We start from the raw sequence: 20,433 nt of genomic DNA on the forward strand, positions 1-20,433 counted from the left end.
TATGTCCTAAATGTCTGCTGAACTTTAGATTGTACCAGGAATGGTCAAAACCACACCAGTCAACAGTTAGCTTTCCCCATCCGGTTTTCAATCAAGACTAGTATTCATAATTCTCATGATAAAGTGCTGAGGATAATAGTAACTGTGTTTTCTGTACATCCCTTAAGCTGATGCAGAAGGGTATCTATTGTCCCAAACTTTTGCAAAACTAACTGGAAGAATTCTCAGGTAAAACACAGGAATTCTAAATGATTCTGCAATGAGAAGGAGGAGCCAATCATACTGTGTGTGCAATATTGCTCAATATGCACACTGTCCATTCAATCACACAAAAGCTGTGGTTTAAAGTACCTATTTCTTTAAGAAAATAAATAATCTTTTTTTAGGAAGTCATTAATGGCTTACACACCTGTGATTTTAAGATTGGTAACTTTGGGGGCTGGGGAGATGGGTTAGTAGTTAAGAGCACTTGCTATTCTTTCAAAGAACCTGGGTTCTGTTTGTGACACCCACAGAGTGTCTCACCACTGCCTGCAACTCCAGCTCTAGGAAGAATCTGTTACCTCTGGGCTCTGCTGGCTCCTGCACACATATATGCACATACCCACAAACAGATAGAAACACAAATACCTGTAATCTAAAATAATAGAAATAAATCTTAAAAGGAACTTTTCTCCAAAAGGAGGGAAAAATAAGAGCAGAATTCAACCCCTAAAATGGATAATACATGGGCAGAATAGATGGGGTAAAAGGTTACAGCACTTACTACAAGCATCAAGACCTGAGTTAAGATCACACAGCCTACATGATATTGCTGGGGGTTGTTGGCCATCAGCTTAGAAAAAAACCACAAGCTCTAGATTCAGCCAGAGATCTTGTTTAAATAAAAAAAGTAGAGAGGAAAATGGAAGAATATCCAACCACTCCTCTGCTAGCCATACACATATACTACATTATCTATCATCTATCTACATATCTATCTATCTCTGTGTATCACTCTCTATGTATCTATGTATGTATGTATGTATCTATCTATCTATCTACCTTCCTATGCTACATGTATCTATCTATCTATCTACCTACCTATTTATCATCTATTTATTATCTATCTATCTATCTGTCTGTCTGTCTAACTGGATGTTTTCATTTGCATGTATATTCATTACACATATAGAAATGAGTGGAGTCAATGTATCATAAGATATGAAGGGATCCTTTGGAGCTTGCTGGATGCACAGAGAGGGAAAGGCAGGAAACTGTCCATCATTCTTTGCCAGCAAAAATAGCTTCCATTTCATGTGAAATCCATTTCATCATCTTACTTCAATACTTAGCAACAGTAACTTTCTTTTATTCCATCTAAATATAGATTCTCCAGTCACTTCTGGCTTGGTGTAAAGAGAAAATGTACTTACCGTGTGCTCTGTGAAACACAGAAGTTGTACTAAGCAACTGAGTCTGTCTTGTTGAGATGAGACTCTGGTCCCTTACTTACAGGCTTATAATTCTCTGGTCTTTTCCCTCCCAGGACCTGTGATTTTCAACTCTAGATCCATAACAGCATCTACATGGGGAATTAAGAATTCCTTTTCAACAGCCTTGCTCCACTTACCTGTAAAAGAAAAAAGTCCAGATTAAGACAGCAAATTCAAGAAGGCACTATAAAGAGTTGAGAAAAACTTTTCTGTGAGTCCTTAGAGTACTCGGGGTGTCACAAGGAGAGCCACACAAGTTTCATGCCTAGAGCAGAGGAGAGGGCACAAGGGAAATACGTGGCTTTGTCTGGATTTCAGCAGACTTGTCAGCTTTAACTCACCACCTAATATCTTAGGTGATGTCAGAAGTTAATAACCAGCACCAAGGGGCCTTGAAATTGGAGATTCTAGAAAACTTTTACATCTCACTTCTTTGAAGCCACATTTTCTAAGAGCTTCTCATTTCATTGCTGTGCAGCTGGAGTCCATTCATTTTCGTGTCTGAAGAAACACTAGTGCATGTGTTTACAGTTATATATCTGAACAGCTGATGTCGGATTCCAGTTTTGAGGTTGCGTAAATGAGGATTCTCTGAACTTCCTAGCAAAGGGATTATATTCGCAATGTGCATGTATTTTCATGGCATATATTTAAGAAAGAATCGCTAGTTAGGGGAGGTTTATGTTTATTTTAAAATACATTTCTTTATGATTTTAAAACACACACACACACATATATACATATATACATATATGTACATACACACATATATACATATATATGTGTGTGTGTATATATATACATGTACATATATATATATATATATACATATACATATATATATACAACATAGCCTGGTCATACCTATTCTCCCACCTCTTTTCCAATATCTCCTCTCCAGTATATCTACCTCTCAATTTCACATCCTTTCTTTTTTTGTTTCTCTTTTTTTTTTCATGTGACCCATCAAGTCCAATTAGTACTACCAATAGCTCATGGGTGTGGATCATCACTGTGGTTTGGACAACTTAGTTCTCAAACACCCAAGGAAAAGTCACTCTCCTGCCCTTAGCACGGATCACTTGCCAATGGTGCCATGTATAGGAGTGGGGCCTTAGTAACCCTTCCCCCATCCATGCTGGAATCTTCACTGGCTGAACATTGTGTAGATCTCATGTCCATAACCACAGTGGCTGTGAGTTCATATGGGAAGTGGGCATGTCATATATGGAAGACAGAATTTCATAGCTCTCCTCTGTATCTTTTAACTTGTAATTTTCTTCCTGTTTCTTCTTATATGCCGTGTCCCCTGCACCTGGAGTAATGGATGTCTGTGGCTGAGTACTCACAACTCATTCTCAGCACTTGACTAGTTATGAGTTCACGCATTAACTGCTATACAAAAGAAGCTTCTCTGACCAAGGTTTAGTGCAACACAAATCTATGAGTACAAACATAAATATTTAAAAGACAGCAGTTGGACAATATGACTACTTAAGAAAACAGCTGTTGTAGGTTGCCCTATAGGGTCTAAGATCTCCCAAGATTTGGAGATTTGACCAGATTTGCAAGAGTAGGCATGAATTTCCTCTTGAGACATTGGCCCCAGATAAAATCAGAAAGCAACTGGTTATCTGAGTAACAACCATGGCACTGATGTACCAGTTTGCACATCTTGCTTGGGTAGGTCATTATTGTAGCCTGCAGGGTCCAGTGCTGAATAAGACCATTAATGTCTCTTCGCTCCCACAAGCTGATGTAGCACCTCCAGGACTATGCCACCTAGCCATCAAAAAAATAGTTTCCTGGTCAGTTCAAGATTAATTTTTCTATGTTCTGCAACTAACCTGTATGGTATACTCAGCAGGAGAGTCTTACCACTCAGTTCAAGTAAGCAACCAAGAACAATAGCCATATCTCAATGGTTTGGGAGTCTGGGAAGTGTAGCAAGCTTTCTTGTTGGACAGTCTTTGTACCTCTAGCTCACAAAAAAATGACCAGAGATTTATTATTAATTATGAAGCTTGGCTTTAGCTTATGCTTTTTTCAAACTAGCTCTTATAACTTAATTAACCCATGTATTTTTTAATCTACATTTTACCAACAAATATTCTGCAACACAGGAGACTCTCCAAATAATAAATAAAGAAATACATATCTCATCTAGAAGCAGAATTTTTGTTTGAAAACCTATGGTTTCTGCTAAATCATGCTGAATATCTCTGTTATAATTCCTTTTTAAATTATTTTTCCAATCAGATTATACACTGGTAAATTATTACATGAGTTTCCCAAATATCATAAGTTTTGGTTGAATCACACCTCTCCCAAATAGCTCCCATTCCTCTTCTCCCACCTCACTGGCACAAATGATTTAGAAGCACGACTTTACAATGTTGGGTTTAGGGTTCACCTAGGCTACTATTTCCAGAAGTTATTGCTTCTGCTCTATTCTGTTCAGTGTAGTTTCCCAACATGAATTGATCTTCAGCCCATCTCAGCACATCCCTCAAACCCCAAATGCTCTATTTCCCAGCACCAACCCTTCATATAAGCCCCAAATCTACTGATAAAACTATCTTCAACCTCATGCACCTAAAGGAATACAATAAAATACTCACTTCAAGATTAAAAAAGACAACCAGGGAACTCTGACTGAACATTCAGAAAAGGTTATTCCATCTGATGTATTTTCTCAGGGTCACCATTACTTCACCAGAAAGTAATCAAAAATTTTCAGGTTATGTATAATTTGTACATATATGTGTTAAATGCTGGGCACTGCCTAATACTGCACACATTTCACAGACAATTTTGAGTGGTGAATGCTGTCACAGGATAGATTATCAATGGGTTTATAAAGCCAGGAGCCAGTTCTATAAAGATGCTATTTTCAAATGACTAAAATTCCTAGATACTTTGTAGAGTCTCCTACTTTCATGTAAGTCATTCAGTTGAAGGACTAAGACTACAGTCAAGGCTGTTCCTGTTGTGAAATTTATATAAAACATTCTGGTTGATCAGGTCTAAGGAGACAGAGTCATGATTGATGAAGGAACACATGAATATATTAGAGAAAATAAGCTACTAGAACATGTGACAATAGTTTAAATTTTTACATTTTCTACAGTGAAGAAAGTACAGCCTGGAGGCAGAATATTATTTCTGAGGAGAACGAAAGGGCTGGATGTGGAGAAACATGTTTGTAGGATTGCAAGTATATTTAGAACTGACAGACTTGGATTATCAAAGAATACCATATAAAGAATCAGGATGGAGTAGCAGGTGACAAGGGTCCACACAAAGATCAGAATGGATTGAATGTCTCTGGATATAGGGGAGACTCTAGGGCAGTCCTGGGCACTGTGAATATGCTGTACCTTCTCTCCATGCCTGTGGAGGATGCACACCATGGTGACATTAGTCCAGACCATGAGACCCAAATACAGACCACCACTGAAGCAGAACAGAAACAAATACAGTGAAGCTGTAATGGTTCCAGAAACAAACCCAGCACAGTATCCAAAACTGAATCTCTTGGTTCCATTCCTGCTCTTATGAGGATCTGTCACTCTCACAGCAGTTGTGATGTTGAGGATCAGATGCACAAACCAGCTAATGAGCATGAGGAACCAATGTACTTGATGGCTCTGTGTTCAAGCTTCATCCATCTCGTGCTGCTGGGGCTGGTTGTGATTGCTTGAAGGCCGCTGAGGAGACAAGTATGTGGTGCACAGGGAAACACCTTGGAGTACTAGACTAATGTACACAACAAGTTTACATATAAAGTAATCCAGGAAAGTTTTCAAACCAAATTATGACACTATTTGTGTAGTCCTTCTTGAGATAATAACCAAAAAGTTTTATAATCAGGTTCTTCAGCATCAAACTCTTTTCAGTAAATATCAAAATGAAATAATGAAGCAGAAGTGACCAGTTGCCCAGGATTCCTATGGCTGTCTGGGAGAAGAGGATCCCCACTGCTACATTCTCAGGAGTCATTCTTTCTCTATCGAGAAAAAGAAAAAGATATGGATAAATTACTGATATTAAAGAATCAAGGGGAGGAAACTTGATACCTTATGTTAAGGAATATTTTCTGTTGAGATAAATAATATAAATTTTAAACACTGTAACCATGATTTTTAGTTCCTACAGAGATGAGAAGTGCCAGGTGCTGTGGGATGGTCTGTATGTCAAATGTGTTGCTGATTGGTCAATAAATAAATCACTGATTGGCCAGTGGCCAGGCAGGAAGTATAGGCGAGACTAACAGAGAGGAGAATTGAGAGAACAGGAAGCTGGGTGGGAGAGACACTGCCAGCCGCCACCATGACAAGCAGCATGTGAAGGTCCCGGTAAGCCACGAGCCATGTGGCAAGGTATAGATTTATGGAAATGGATTAATTTAAGTTGTAAGAACAGTTAGCAAGAAGCCTGCCACGGCCATACAGTTTGTAATCAATATTAATTCTCTGTGTTTACTTGGTTGGGTCTGAGTGGCTGTGGGACTGGCGGGTGACAGAGATTTGTCCTGACTGTGGGCCAGGCAGGAAAACTCAAGCTACAGCCAGGTATTACAGGCTGTTGTGAGCCATCTGACACAGATGTTGTGAACCAATAGAAGTCTTCTACAAAACCAGCCAGTTATGAACTGCTGAGCCATCACTTCAGTTCTCTAGCACCTGGTATCTCCCTAGCCACATGATATCTCTTTCTATCATGATATCTCTTTCGTTGTTCTCCCACTCTGTCCCTGTTCCAGCTTGACCATCCCATTCCTTTATGTTCTCATCCCCCATTACCTACCCTCCATTGCCCCCCATCCAGATTTTACTCATGGAGGTCTCATCTATTTCCCCTTCCTATGGCGATCCATGTGTCCAGCTTAGAGTCCTCCTTGTTAGCTAGCTTATTTGGAGCTGTGGTTTGTAGTCTGGTTTTACTTTGCCTTACATTTAGTATCCACTTATGAATGAGTACATATCCTGTTTATATGTACTTCTGAGTCTGAGTTACCTCATTCAGGATGATATTTTCTAGTTCTATCCATTTGCCTGCAAATTTTATGATGTCATTGTTGTTACTGCTGAGTAGTACTCCATTGTGTATATGTACTACATTATCTTGATCCATTCTTCAGTTGAGGGTTATCAAGGTGACTTTCAGGTTCTGACTATTACAAATAATGCTGCTATGAACATAATTGAGCATGTATCTGCTGTGGGATGTTCTGTATGGCAAATGTGTTGCTGATTAGTCAATAAATAAAACACTGATTGGCCATTGGCTAGGCAGGAAGTGTAGGCAGGACAAGGAGGAGAATAAAGCTGGGAAGTGGAAGGCTGAGTCAGAGAGACATTGCCAGCCGCCACGATGAGAAACAGCATGTGAAGATGCCGGTAAGCCACGAGCCACGTGGCAAGGTATAGATTTATAGAAATGGATTAGTTTAAGCTATAAGAACAGTTAGCAAGAAGCCTGCCACGGCCATACAGTTTGTAAGCAATATAAGTCTCTGTGTTTGCTTGGTTGGGTTTGAGTGGCTGTGGGACTGGCAGGTGAAAGAGATTTGTCCTGACTGTGGGCCAGGCAGGAAAACTCATGCTACATGTATCATTGTGGTAAGATTGAGCATTCCTTGGGTATACGCCCAAGAGTGGTATAGTTGGGTCTTGCAGTAGATTGATTCCAATTTCCTGAGAAACCGCCATACTGATTCCAAACTGGCTATAAAAATTTACACTTGCACCAGCAGTGGAGGAGTGTTCCCCTTGCTCCACATCCTCTCCAACATAAACTGTCTGCAGCGCTTTTCATTAGCCATTCTGACAGGTATAAGATGGTATCTCAGGGTGGTTTTGATTTGCATCTCCCTGATGACTAAAGATGCTGAGCAATTCCTTAAATGTCTTTCAGCCATTTGAAGTTCGTCCTTCGAGAATTCTCTGTTAAGCTCTATAGCCCATTTTTTAATTGGATTGTTCGTTATCTTAATGTCTAGTTTCTTGAGTTCTTTATGTATTTTGGAGATCAGCCCTCTGTCAGATGTGGGGTTGGTGAAGATCTTTTCCCATTCTGTAGGCTGTCATTTGGTCTTATTGAGAGTGTACTTTGCTCTACAAAAGCTTCTCAGTTTCAGGAGGTCCCATTTATTAAATGTTGCTCTCAGTGTCTGTGCTACTGGTGTTATATTTAGGAAGTGATCTCCTGTACCAGTGTGTTGAAGGATACTTCATAGTTTCTCTTGCATCAGGTTCAGTGTAACTGGTTTTTTTTTCTATAAAATTTATACCATTTATCTTTTTGTTTATTTTGCAATACAATTCAGTTCTACATACCAGCCACGGATTCCCTTGTTTTCTCCCCTCCTGTCTCCCTCACCTTCCCCCTAGCCCATCCCCCATTCCCACCTCCTCCAGGGCAAAGCCTCTCCTGTGGACTGAGATCAACCTGGTAGACTCAGTCCAGGCAGGTCCAGTCCCCTCCTCCCAGACCAAGCCAAGCGACTGTGCATAGGCCCCAGGTTTCAAACAGCCAACTCATTCAATGAGCACAGGACCCAGTCCCACTGCCTGGATGCCTCCCAAACAGATCAAGCCAATCAACTGTCTCACCCATTCAGAGGGCCTGATCCAGTTGGGGACCCCTCAGCCATTGGTTTTATATTGAGGTCTTGGATCAACTGGGACTTGAGTTTTGTGCATGGTGATCGATATTGATCTATTTGCAATCTTCTGCAAGTTGACATTCAGTTATGCCAGCACCATTTGTTGAAGATGCTTTCTTTTTTCCATTGTATAGTTTTGGCTTCTTTGTCAAAAATGAGATGTGCATATGTGTGTGGATTAATATCAGGGTCTTTATTTCTATTTCATTGGTCCATATATCTGTTTCTATGTCAATACCAAGCTGTTTTTATTACTATAGCTCTATAGTAGAGCTTGATATCAGGGATGGTAATGCCTCCAGAGGTGGTTTTGTTGTGCAGTATTGTTTTAGCTATCCTGGGTTTCTTGTTTTTACAAATGAAGTTGAGTATTGTTCTTTCCTGGTCTGTGAAGAATTGTGTTGGGATTTTGATGGGGATTGCGTTCAGTCTGTAGATTGCTTTTGGTATGACTGCCATTTTTACACTGTTGGTTTTACTATGACCATGGGAGATCTTTCCATTTTCTTATGTCTTTTTCAGTTTCTTTCTTCAGAACCTTAAAGTTCTTGTCATACAGTTCCTTGCTTAGTTTGGATTACTCCAAGGTATTTTATATTATTTGTAGCTATCGTAAAGGGTAGTGTTTCTCTGATTTCTTTCTCAACCTGGTAATCATTTGTATATAGGAGAGCTACTGACTTTTTTGAGTTAATCTTGTATCCTGCCATATTACTGAAGGTGTTTGTCAGCTGTAGGAGTTCTCTCATAGAATTTTTGGGGTCACTTATGCATACTATTATATCTTCTGCAAGTAGAAAAATTTTGACTTCTTCTTTTCCAATTTGTATAACCTTGATCAGTTTTGTTGTCTTATTGCTCTAGAAAGAACTTTGAGTACTATTTTGAATAGATATTGGGAGAGTGGACAGCCTTGTCTTGTTCCTGATTTTAGTGGAATCGCTTTGAGTTTCTCTCCATTTAATTTTATAGTGGCTGTCTGCATGCTGTAAATTCCACATTTACACTCTTTTGAGCTTTGTTTTAAATTGAGAATTTCATGACTGAAACCAATTCCAAGTACACTGCTGCAATAATAGCCAGTCATGTTCCTAAGAGCAGAGGCAGTGTGCATCTGTGGAGAAAATGTATGTGATGGAGGATCAGATGAAGTTAGGCCCATGTGGTAAACAAAGGCTGGTCCCTAAAAGAAAGACTGATTCTCCTTTAATGGCTTGAAGACTGGAAGACAACATTGTTGCCAGACCTCATAAGAAACTAACTTTTTTTTTCTCTAGCAACAGTGAGTCAACATTGGAAACACTGTAAATAATGACTTTAGAGAAAATAACCTGGGAATGCCAGGATGACATCATTAGAGATGAGGGATAGAGAGATGAACCAACCTTTAATCTGGGTACCCTGTGTAAGCAGGTTGAGAGCAGGATATCTGTCTTCTGGAGATTCATTGATAATGGTCATCTAATCTTCTCTAGAGGTCCATTTCTCCAACAGGGACAGGAAGCCTGTAATTGGTTTTTTCTTTACATTTTGGGGGACCAGCACCCACCTCCCATATAAATACACAGAGAGTCATTAGTACTTATGATTGCTCAGCCTTAGTGTGGCTTATTTCAAGACAGCTTTTCTAACTGAAATTATCCTATTTCTTTTTAACTACATTTTGCTTCTGGGCTTTTTACTTTTCTTTATTCTATATATCTTTCTTTTCTTCTTACACCCTGGCTGTCTGTGTAGCTGGCCCCTGGATTCCACCTCTCCATCTCCTTTTCTTGCTCCTCCTTCTTCTATAGAGCCTAGAAATCTCCTCCTATTTATTCTCTCTGTCTGGCAGCCATGCCTATCCCTCTTTAATGCTTAGCTGCCTTCCATTCAGCTCTTTATTAAACCAATCAGGTATTTTAGACAGGTCAAGCAACACAGCTTCACAGAGTTAAACAAATGCAGCATAAAAGAATGCAACACATCTTTGCATCAATAAACAAATATTTCACAGCATAAACAAATGGAACACATCTTCAACTAATATTCCACAACAAAAGCCCTCTTTTCTCAGAACATGTCCTCAAACAAGTCAAGAGGCCTTTGAAAAAAAGGAAATCAGCAACAACTCTAGCACAAGAGAATGCAAGGATACTTTTGCAGATCCCACAAGATACATTCTTGGCAACATTCAGTAGGGAACCTGGACTGCGGAGGGGTGTCTTGTGGGGTTCCCTTCCCAAACACAGTTTCATAGGCTCTCTTATTTCCACAGGGCATGAAAACAGAGACTATGGCCACAACTCCTCTGCAATGCTGAAGGAAATGGCTGTGTTAGTAGTCTCATAAATGAGATGGATTCCCTTCTTGTTTTTCAGAGAGGGCATTATCCTAAGCCTGAAGATATGGGTGTTTCTTTTGGAATCCCTCAGGAAGTCAGAAGAGCAAGTCAAATTATTTCTAGCTGTTAGAGGAATCCCTCTGGGACCCTGTTTACCAAAATCATGAGATAATCTCCACATATGCAGATCAAAGCTCAATAATCCAGCAAAACCTCAAAACTACAAATTTGAATAATGTCCCAAAATCTTCAAATATCCCTGTAAACTTTCAGCCCACCACAGAAGACACAGCAATGAGAGGCCATTTTGCTGTCCCATTTGTCAGAAAGGCTTCTATCTAGTCTCAGACTTCCTAGCTCATGAGGTCTGACATAAACCACAGAAACCACAAGACCAACCTGAAAGCTCATGAGATGATTCACGCAGGAGAAAAGCCCTACACCTGCTCCCTGTGTAACCATAGCTTCCACCAGTGATCCACATTCTACCGTCACCTGAGGAATTGCCACAAATCAGCCTGAATTGTGTACCCCCTCCCCTGAGGTTAGCAGGGCTCCAGCTCAGGTTCTCATCTGCACATGAGGGAGCATGTAGCTTCTAACTAGTACTTAGTCAATGAAGATGTGCCTTTAACTTCTGGATTGTTCCTTCCATCTGTTGTCACTTCCAAGTGGCATGTGAGGGTAAAGAAGTCGAGAGATTTGACAGTTTGGTCACTAAAGATTACCAAATGCCCAAATATTGGCTGTTATCTTAATTCTCATTAGTAAATAAATTGTGAGGCTTCTGTGTAACTCCTGTGTATTATGTTTCATGTGAGTATGCATGTGTCCTATGTGTTAGTGGGCCTCTGTACTGTAGGGTTTTTGGGCCTTACCTTCTACCTTATTTGAGACAGACTGTATTGTTCTACAATTTAAATCCCAGGAGAGATTGGGTTCTTAGAGATCCTCTTGTCTTCATTCTTCACACCTCTTAGGAGCTCATAGGACAGATGTCTCTGCCACTGGATCTGCCCTTCAAATTTTTTTGTTTCACTTTATTTTATTTTATTTCATTTTATTTTGTGTGTGTGTTCCTAAGTGTATATATGTTTACATTTGTGAAGAATCCCCTGCATGTCAGAACGGACATCAGATCCTCTGGATCTGAAATCACAAGCTCTTCTGAGCTGTCATATCTGAGCTTGAAACTGAACCTTGGTCATCTACAAAAGTAAGAAAGGTTCTTACACACTGAGCCTTCACTCCAATCCTTGGTACTGTGTTCTAATGTTGTTCATTGATACAAACTTTGGTCATCAGATTTCTACATCAAACATATTTATCTACTGAAATATTGTCCTATGTCTTGAATGATTCTGCTTTGGTGTGTTAATAGCCAATTCAGGTAGGCATTTTTCCTGACTGTCTTTGGGACCTCATAGTTTGGAGATGTTGATAGTATCTAGGATACAAGGTGACAGGGAAAGTCCCTCTTGGGGCAAGGCCATGTAGTTTGCCTCTATTTTAACAACAATGGGGCTCTGTTCCTTCTGCATGCCTCTCTGCCATATGCTTTGTGCCCAAAGGACTGGCAGAAAAGTTCCCATTCTAATTTCTAATTGCTTCCTTGGAGTTGCTCATTTTATTTATTTTTTTTGTGACATGACCAAGGTATTTAAAAGTTACTTCAGACCCTTGTGGAAATGCTGTCATCATGGATCTAGAAGTGATTTGAAAATCACCAATCTTCTGGGAAAGAGTACCAAGAGATCATGAACCTTTAAGTCAGGGAAAGTGCCCCATCCCAGTTATAGCAGAGTCTCACTTATCATGACAACACCTACCATCATGGTGTCACCGAGCACTAAGGTGAGTGACCAGAGAATAGGCACACCAAGAACTAAAGACATTAGAAAACACGCCTTGGAGAAGCCATGCTTGTTATTGGATAAGTTTTATTTTCCAGCTAAGTGCCTCTCTTAATCATACTTGTACTTAAAAATATTAAAAAACTCTTTCAACAGCTCTGCTAAAAGGAAAGAGAGAAGGAGGTGAGGAAGGAAAGAAGACAGAAAGAAAGGAAGGAAGGAGGGAAGAAAGGAAAGAAGGAAGAAAAAAGACAGAAGGGAGGAATGAATATAAGGAAATAGGTGGGGTAGGGGAAACTCTGGTATTGGGTCAGGAACAGGAAATTTGAATGGGTTTTTGGATGAAACTGGGGCTACTTATAACTCAGGGCAGAGTCAACTGTCGCCAGTCCTCCCCAAAGTGCGTGAACCTTGCTCTTCCCATGAGCGGGTACTGAGTCTCTCATAGTAGAAATATCTTAGTAATATATCTCCTAGTGATATCACCTCATTTTCATCTGTCTAGCTTCACTTGGTCGCCTTTGTCTCTATCTCTCCTCTATGGCTCTGGCTCCATCTCCATCTTTCTCACCTTCTCTCTATCGCTTTCTACATGTCTCTTCCTAAGTTTTAGATTTTAAAGGGAAGATTTAGTTGGATTCTTCTTTTTGTTTACTAATGATACTGGGAATCACAACCAGGGCCTTGCACCAACAGGACAAGCCATGAGCTGCATCCCCATCTCATCCTAAATAGCTTGAAGTACTTTTAATATTTTCATTCCTATTATGAATCATTTTATATACTTCTGGAAAATGCTATATTCTATTTTTGTGTCTAAATAGCTTGATTTAGGAATGGGTGGAATAGAACATTAATACTGGTAATTAAAATTTTTATCTATGATAGAATTATAGGATAGTTTTCTACTAGGAAAGATGAATTTTTTGGAAGCTTGAAGAGTTAAAAATTAAATGAATTACAAGTAAGAAATAGATGCATACCAGGAGTATGCTTTACTTCTTGGTATTTCAGCTATTCTTAAACATGAAAGATGTTTCCATGACTCTATTTCTATGTTCTATTTCTAACAACCCCAAATTGGTTGTTAGAAGCTTCCAGCTCATGTGTTATCTGCAAGAACATAAAGGTACAGTACTCTGGTCATATGAAGAATTAGGCCTCTTCCCCTCTGGGAAATACACACAGGTGTGTTTGGCTTTCTATATTCCTGTTATCTTGGTCCCTGTCTACAATTTCAGAAGCTATCATATATCTGTCTCATGTCAGGGAATTCATTAATTAATGAATCCCAAACCAAAATAACAGCATCAAAAGTCTATCATATTGTATACCTATCAAATACTTTTCTAATTCTTCCTTCTAGACAAAAATGCAAGTTTATCAATATGACCTCAAGCTTTGTATCAATAAACAATGAGCCCAAGTCAGTGTCATCTTAAATGACTGTCATCCCTGCAGCTGTGTAGCACACAACATTGTAAGAATTTCTCATTTATTGACCACAGTGCTCTTACTTTTTAAGTTAAAATCAAGTTTTAACTACAAACATTTATCATATTAACTATTGTCAGTTTATAGTCCAGTCATTTGAAAAAATAATCCTATTGTTCTGCAGCTGATTTCCAGAACATTTCATCACAAGCTTAAAACTCGAGGCAGAGCCAGGCGGATCTCTGTGAGTTCGAGGCCAGCCTGGGCTACCAAGTGAGTTCCAGGAAAGGCGCAAAGCTACACAGAGAAACCCTGTCTCGAAAAACCAAAAAAAAAAAAAAAACCTTAAAACTCTGTGCCCAAGAAACAAACACTCATCACCTTCTGTTTGCATCCCTGTCAATCATCACTCTAATGTCTTTTACATTTTCATCCCTTGATTCAGTGACTGTTGGGAAGGAATATGCACATCACACAGCATGCGTGTGTGGAGATTAGAAGATGTTTGGCAAGTTGGTACTCACCTTTCATCATGTGGTTTGGTTTTTAAAATTTTAATTAGCAAACATAGTACTTAAGTTCATTATGGCATTTTCAAGCAAATTTATTGATTATTCTCTTCCACTTTTCTTGTCCATTCCCCCAAAACACCCTTCCACCTCCCTATACCTTTGTAATTCTTTTCACTTTAATGACAAATTTGTCCTATTTCCTCCCCCTTGACTCCTCAATACCACTTTCTTCTGCATCTTTTGATCTCCTTTCTGGAAGCATATCCTATAACACATACTCTCAACACTTCCATACATGTGAACATTGTTATCCATGTCCCTCTTTGAGAAAGAACATGTAGTTTTTGTTTTCTTGTGTCTCTGTCACCTTCTTGACTTCCTTGTAAGTTTTTCCTGAGTATTTCATGGTTTCATTCTTCTTTACAGATAAACAAAATTCCACTGTGTGTGTGTGTGTGTGTAAATATATATATCACTTCCATATCTACCGATGTATATCTAGGATGGACATCATTTCCTTGTTATTGTGAATAATGCAGCAGTTTACTTGGATTTACAAACTTCTCTCAAGTAAGACATAGAATCCTTTGTGTGTATGCTCAGAAATTATACAGCTGGGTTACATAGTAATTCTACTTTTAGTATATTGAGAAAGCTTTTATTTAATTCTATAATGAACTTAATACATTCTATCCCACCAGTATAGAATGTAGAATTCTTTTCCCACATTGTCAGTCTTTGTTGTTTTGTATTCTCTTGATGTTAATCATACTAAGGGTTCCAATGGAGTCTCAAAGTACTTGTAGTTTGAATTTCCCTGATAGCTAAATATGTTAAAGGCTTTTAAAAATCATTTACTCCCATATGCGTCTTCTCACTGCCCATTTCATTAACTGGATTGATGACTGGAAAGTTTGTGAAGAGACTGTACATTCTTTATTTTACTTTATACATTCTAGTTTTAAAAGCTCCTTAGTGAAATACAGAAGTCAATGACTCTCTCCCATTCTGTAGGATGTATCACCCCTCAGCTGGTAGTTTTCTTTAATGTGAAGAAAGTTTCTAATTTCATGCAGTTCCACTCTTTAATTTTTGGTGCATTTCCTGTGCTATTGGGCCTTGTTGCCACTACCTACATCTTGTATTACTAACATTTTCCTGAGAGTTTTAGTATTTCAACTTTTGAATAATAAAACATTAATTTCTGTACACTGTAAGGCTATATAGAGATATTGCTGTACTTATGTGATGAATATTCATTTTATGCAAAGCCATTCAAGATCAGAAAGTCTGACCACTTAGCTACACAAAAAAAATGGTGAAGAAAGAAGTGATTGTGTCTTCCTGAGATTCTTCCTAAGAACTGCTGAGACTCAGCAGGGCAATGGTGGGGAATGCCAGACCTTTCATTTATCCTTCTTACTCAACACTTGGTAACGATTTATAAACTTTGTTGAAGAAAACCAATACTAATTTGTAAATCTTCTACAACATTCTATGTTCTTATAGAGTAGACACAAGGGATCTTATTTCACCATGTGCTCAGCAGCTTTAACTCCTGCTTTTGTTTATGTTTATTTTTTTTGCTTAATACCTGTTTGTACTGCATGTGATGATAGCTCATTGCAACTTGGATTTGCATCACCTCATTGTATTCCCTTAATTAATGGTGGTGTTGAGTCTCATTTTGCACACATTATGGACATTTTTTAATTGTTCATAGGAAATTTATCCGGGGATGAAATCCATCTCTTATTTGTTTTATATTTAAGATTTTTCAAACTTAGTTTTAAATACTCTTTTTAGGGTAGAAAGATGAGTCAGTATTTCAGAGTGCATACTGCTCTTACTTTGAATCTGAGTCCAGTTACTAGCTCCTACTGGTGGCTCATAACCATCTACAAATCCAGCTGTGTGAGAACCCATGCCTCTGGCCCCTGCTAGGATTCACTTTCATATGCAACCACCACTAGCACACACACACACACACACACACACACACACACACAATTAACACTAAAATATATCTTAAAATAAAATATTCTTTATATTCTGAATATTTAACCCCTCATTCTAAAAATGATTTTCCTTATTTTCTCATGTATTTCTTGATGAATTTTGAGTTTTGGTCATGTGAATTTCAGAAATTATGGCATGTTTTAAAAATTCTATCTTTGAAAATTGACCCTAAATCACTGTGTTTGGTCAAAAGCAATGAAAACATTAGACTTTGGGGGTGGGATTTTTGAGACAAAGTTTCACTTTGTGTAGCACTTGCTGTCCTGGAACCGACTCTGTAGACCAGGTAAGCCCCAAATTTATATGTATGTCTGCCTCAGTCTCTTTATTACTATTTTGAAAGTTATGTGGTACATCATCCAGTGAAAACACTAATCATTAGTAAACATATCAAAACTTTCCGTTTAAAGAGTGCAGATATGTCCTTCAATAAAGAACAAAGTTTTAGAAATTCTTCTTCAGTGAGAGAGCTATGTAAATACAGTAAATGGATACATATATTATTTTAGCTAACATCTTGAAATAATTCACATTCATAATGTATTTCCAGGTTCTATTGACCATAATATTTTTTTCTTTTCTCCTTTTTTTTAATTAAGAGATTTTCTATTCATTTTACATATCAACCACAGATTCCCCTGTAATCCTTCCTCCCACCCTCAACCTTCTCCTGCAACCCACACCCCATTCCCACCTCCTCTAAGGTAATGTCTCCCATGGGGAGTCAGCAGTGCCTGGTACATTCAGTTGAAGCAGGTCCAAGCCCCTCATCCCTGCACCAAGGCTGCACTATGTGTCTCAGCATAGGCCCTATGTTCCAAAAAGCCAGCTCATGAACTAGGGACAGATCCCGTTCCCACTCTCTGGGGAACCCCTGAACAGTTTAAGCTAAACAACTGTCTCGCTTATCCAGAGGGCCCAGTACAGTACCATGGGGGCTCCTCAGCTATTGGTCCATAGTTCATGTGTTTCCACTAGTTTGGCTAGTTGTCTCTGTACTTTTTCCAATTATGGTCTCGATATCTCTTGCTCATAGAATCCCTCCTCTCTCTCATCGATAGGATTGCTGGAGCTCCTCCTGTGACCTGGCCATGGATCTCTGCATCTGCTTCCATCACTCACTGGGTGAGGGTTCCATGATGACAGTTAGGGTATTCAGCCATCTGATCATCAGAGTAGGTCAGTTGAGGCACCCTCTCGACCATTGCCAGTAGTCTATGGTGGAGTCATCTTTGTGGATTCCTGGGGACCTCCCTAGTACTCTGCTTCTCCCTATTCCCATGGTGCCTTCATTTATCAGACCATAATAAACTTATTTACAATTTTAATAGGAATGAAAATGGCTTCTGACAACTTGGCAATGGGAATTTTCCTCTTTTCCCAGATTACAGTAGGAGTGCTTGGAAATTCCTCAATACTATTTTATTATCTTATTTTGATAGTCACTGGAAAGCATTTAATGCCAAAAGATCTGATTATACAGCACTTGACATTCGCCAACTGCTTGTCTATCATCTTAAGAGGCATTCCACGGACAATGTCAGATTTTGGATTTAAGTATTTTCTAGATGATGTTGGATGTAAATTGATAGTGTATATTTACCGCATAACAAGGGGGATGTCCCTGTATGCCATGTGCCTACTAAGTTGCTTCCAAGTGATCACAATCAACCCCAGCAACTCCTGGTGGATCATTCTTAAACACAGAGCCACAAAGTATATTGGTCCCTCCTGCTCACTAGGCTGGCTTGTGCACCTGCTTCTAAACTTCTTGACTCCAACTAGAGTGTCAGGCCCTATTTACAACAAAAATGCAACTAGCAGGATGAATTATGGGTACTGCTCATGGTTTGCTTCTGTCAATGTGGCTACAGCACTTTATATGTTCTTACTGTGCTTCTCTGATGGCCTGTGTCTGGGTCTCATGACCTGTTCAAGTGTCTCCATGGTGAGCCTCCTCTACAGACATAAAAGACATGTGAAGCATATTCACAGTTCTCAACACTTTCTGAAAGTCTCACCTGAGGACAGAGCCACCCAAACTATTCTCACCCTAGTCTGCATATTTGTCATCTCTTACTCATTCTCATCCATTGTGGTCATCTTCACAGCCTACTCCAAAGGTTCTGTGCCATGGGGAGTAAGTGTATTTCTATTTCTAGAAATATGCTTTCCCATAGTTTGCCCCTTTGTTCTCATCAGCAATATCAAGCGTAGTTCCAGCATATTTTTACCCTGCTGTGGTAAGAGAAAGCTTCTCCCAAGTTTGACATGAGCCCTGCTTATCTCCCTTTGTTTATATATGGCATATTCTTTTATCTGTTGTAGAATGCCAAAACTCCAGATTGGAAATATCAAGCATCCTCCTGCCTCCATCTCCTTCAGCAAATCCTGCTGGTGTGAGCCACAACAACTGTTAATAACACTTAAGTCCATGTAGATCAAAGACCTCAACTTAAAATCAGACACAAAGAACCTTACAGCATAGAAAATGAGGAAATAGCATTAAACTCATTCATGTAGGGACAGCTTCCTGAACAGACCGTGTATAGTGCAAGTGTTAAGATCAACAATTAATAACTGGGACCTCATGAAACTGAAAAGCTTCTGTAAGGCAAAGGATACTGGCAATATGACAGAATGGCAGCCCATAGAATGGGAAAATGTCTCAGCAACTCCACTTATACAGAAGGCTGATATCCAAAATTTATAAATAACTGTAGATGAAAGTCTAAACAGTCTTATTAAATAAGAAACACAGAGCCAAATGCAGAGTTAAAAGCCCAAAAGATCAGAGCACTAGCAAAGCCTTTAGCTTACCAGTCACTGCCGTCCTTCCCCGGAGAGACCTGTGTGACCCATCTTTTTATTGCCTTTCTGTTCTCCCTTCTCATTGGCTTTAAACCCAACCACATGATTTCCTCATCACTGCCTGTCTATACAGACTTTCAGGTCTCTATGGTTTGTACTGAGATTAAAGGTTCAGGTCCCCGCTTCGCTGTGTCCTTGAACACCCAGAGACTGCCTGCCATGTGATCAGATTAAGGGTGTGTGCCACCACCTCTGAACTTCTGCTAAATGCCTTGCTTTTAGCTCTGACCCCCAGGCAACTTTATTTATTAACATACAAATAAAATCACATTTCAGCACAAAAAAAAATATCACCAAAAATGGCTCAAGAAACTAGATGAGAATTAACCATACAATCTAATTTTAAAATGAAGTACAGATTTAAACAGAGAATTCTCCCTAAAGGAGATTCAAATGTCAAAAAACTCTTTAAAAAATGGTGATATTGGGGAAATGCAAATCAAAACTACTTTGAGATTCTATCTTACACTTGTCAGAAGGGCTAAGGTCAGTAACAAGTGATAGCTCATGCTGGCGAGGATGTGGAGCAAGAGAAACACTCCTCCATTGCTGGTGGGAATGTAGACTTGTTCAGCCACTATGGAAATCAGTGTTGCAGTTCCTCAAAAAACTGGAAATGGATCTACCTCAAGACGTATTTTTCCACTCTTATGCCTATACCTAAATGATCCTCCATTCTACCAAAAAGATACTTGAACAACTATATTCATAGTATCTTTGTCTATAATAGTCAGAAACTGGAAACAACTTATATGGCCCCCAACTGTAGAATGGGTAAAGAAAATGTGATACATTCACATAATGGAGTAGTATCAGTAGTTTAAAAATGGCATAATGAAATTTTTAGGTGAATAGATGGGACTTTAAAAAGTAATCGTGAGTGAAATAACCTGTTGCAGAATGTTTAGCTACTCAAAGATGTGCTGCATTTGTTTAACTTTGTATAGATGTGTTGAATTTGTTTAACTATGTAAAGATATGCTGCATTTATTTATGTTGTGGAACATTTGATTAACTATGTAAAGATGTTTTGCTGTTTTATTTTGCCTGCCTAAGGCACCTGATTGGTCTAATAAAAAGACGAACTGTCAATATTGAGGGAGGAGGTATAGGCATACCTTCCATGCAGGAAATGTAAATAGGAGGAGGAATTGAGGCTCCAGAAGAAAAGAAAAAGGAGAAGAAAGAAAAGGAGACATCAGTGGCCAGCTAGCCACATACAGAGGGAGCAGAATAGTAGAACATACAGAATGGAAGAAAGGTTAAAAGCTCCAAA

General features: G+C 39.0%; 1 protein-coding gene across 1 annotated transcript; it reads left to right on the forward strand.

Annotated features, from left to right (window-relative positions):
- The first annotated feature begins 17,595 nt into the window (after positions 1–17,595).
- On the forward strand, positions 17,596–18,561 carry LOC131904385 (vomeronasal type-1 receptor 4-like). Its single transcript, XM_059255535.1, has one exon. It carries the CDS (start codon positions 17,620–17,622, stop codon positions 18,559–18,561), a length of 942 nt encoding a protein of 313 aa, XP_059111518.1. The 5' UTR covers positions 17,596–17,619.
- The last annotated feature ends 1,872 nt before the right edge of the window (positions 18,562–20,433 follow it).

The sequence above is a fragment of the Peromyscus eremicus genome, chromosome 1 (genome assembly GCF_949786415.1).
Source record: "Peromyscus eremicus chromosome 1, PerEre_H2_v1, whole genome shotgun sequence".
NCBI classification, from domain to species: domain Eukaryota; kingdom Metazoa; phylum Chordata; class Mammalia; order Rodentia; family Cricetidae; genus Peromyscus; species Peromyscus eremicus.

Coding starts and splice junctions, on each gene's coding strand:
- LOC131904385 (XM_059255535.1), top strand. CDS start 17,620: ATGAAAATGGCTTCTGACAACTTGGCAATGGGAATTTTCCTCTTTTCC.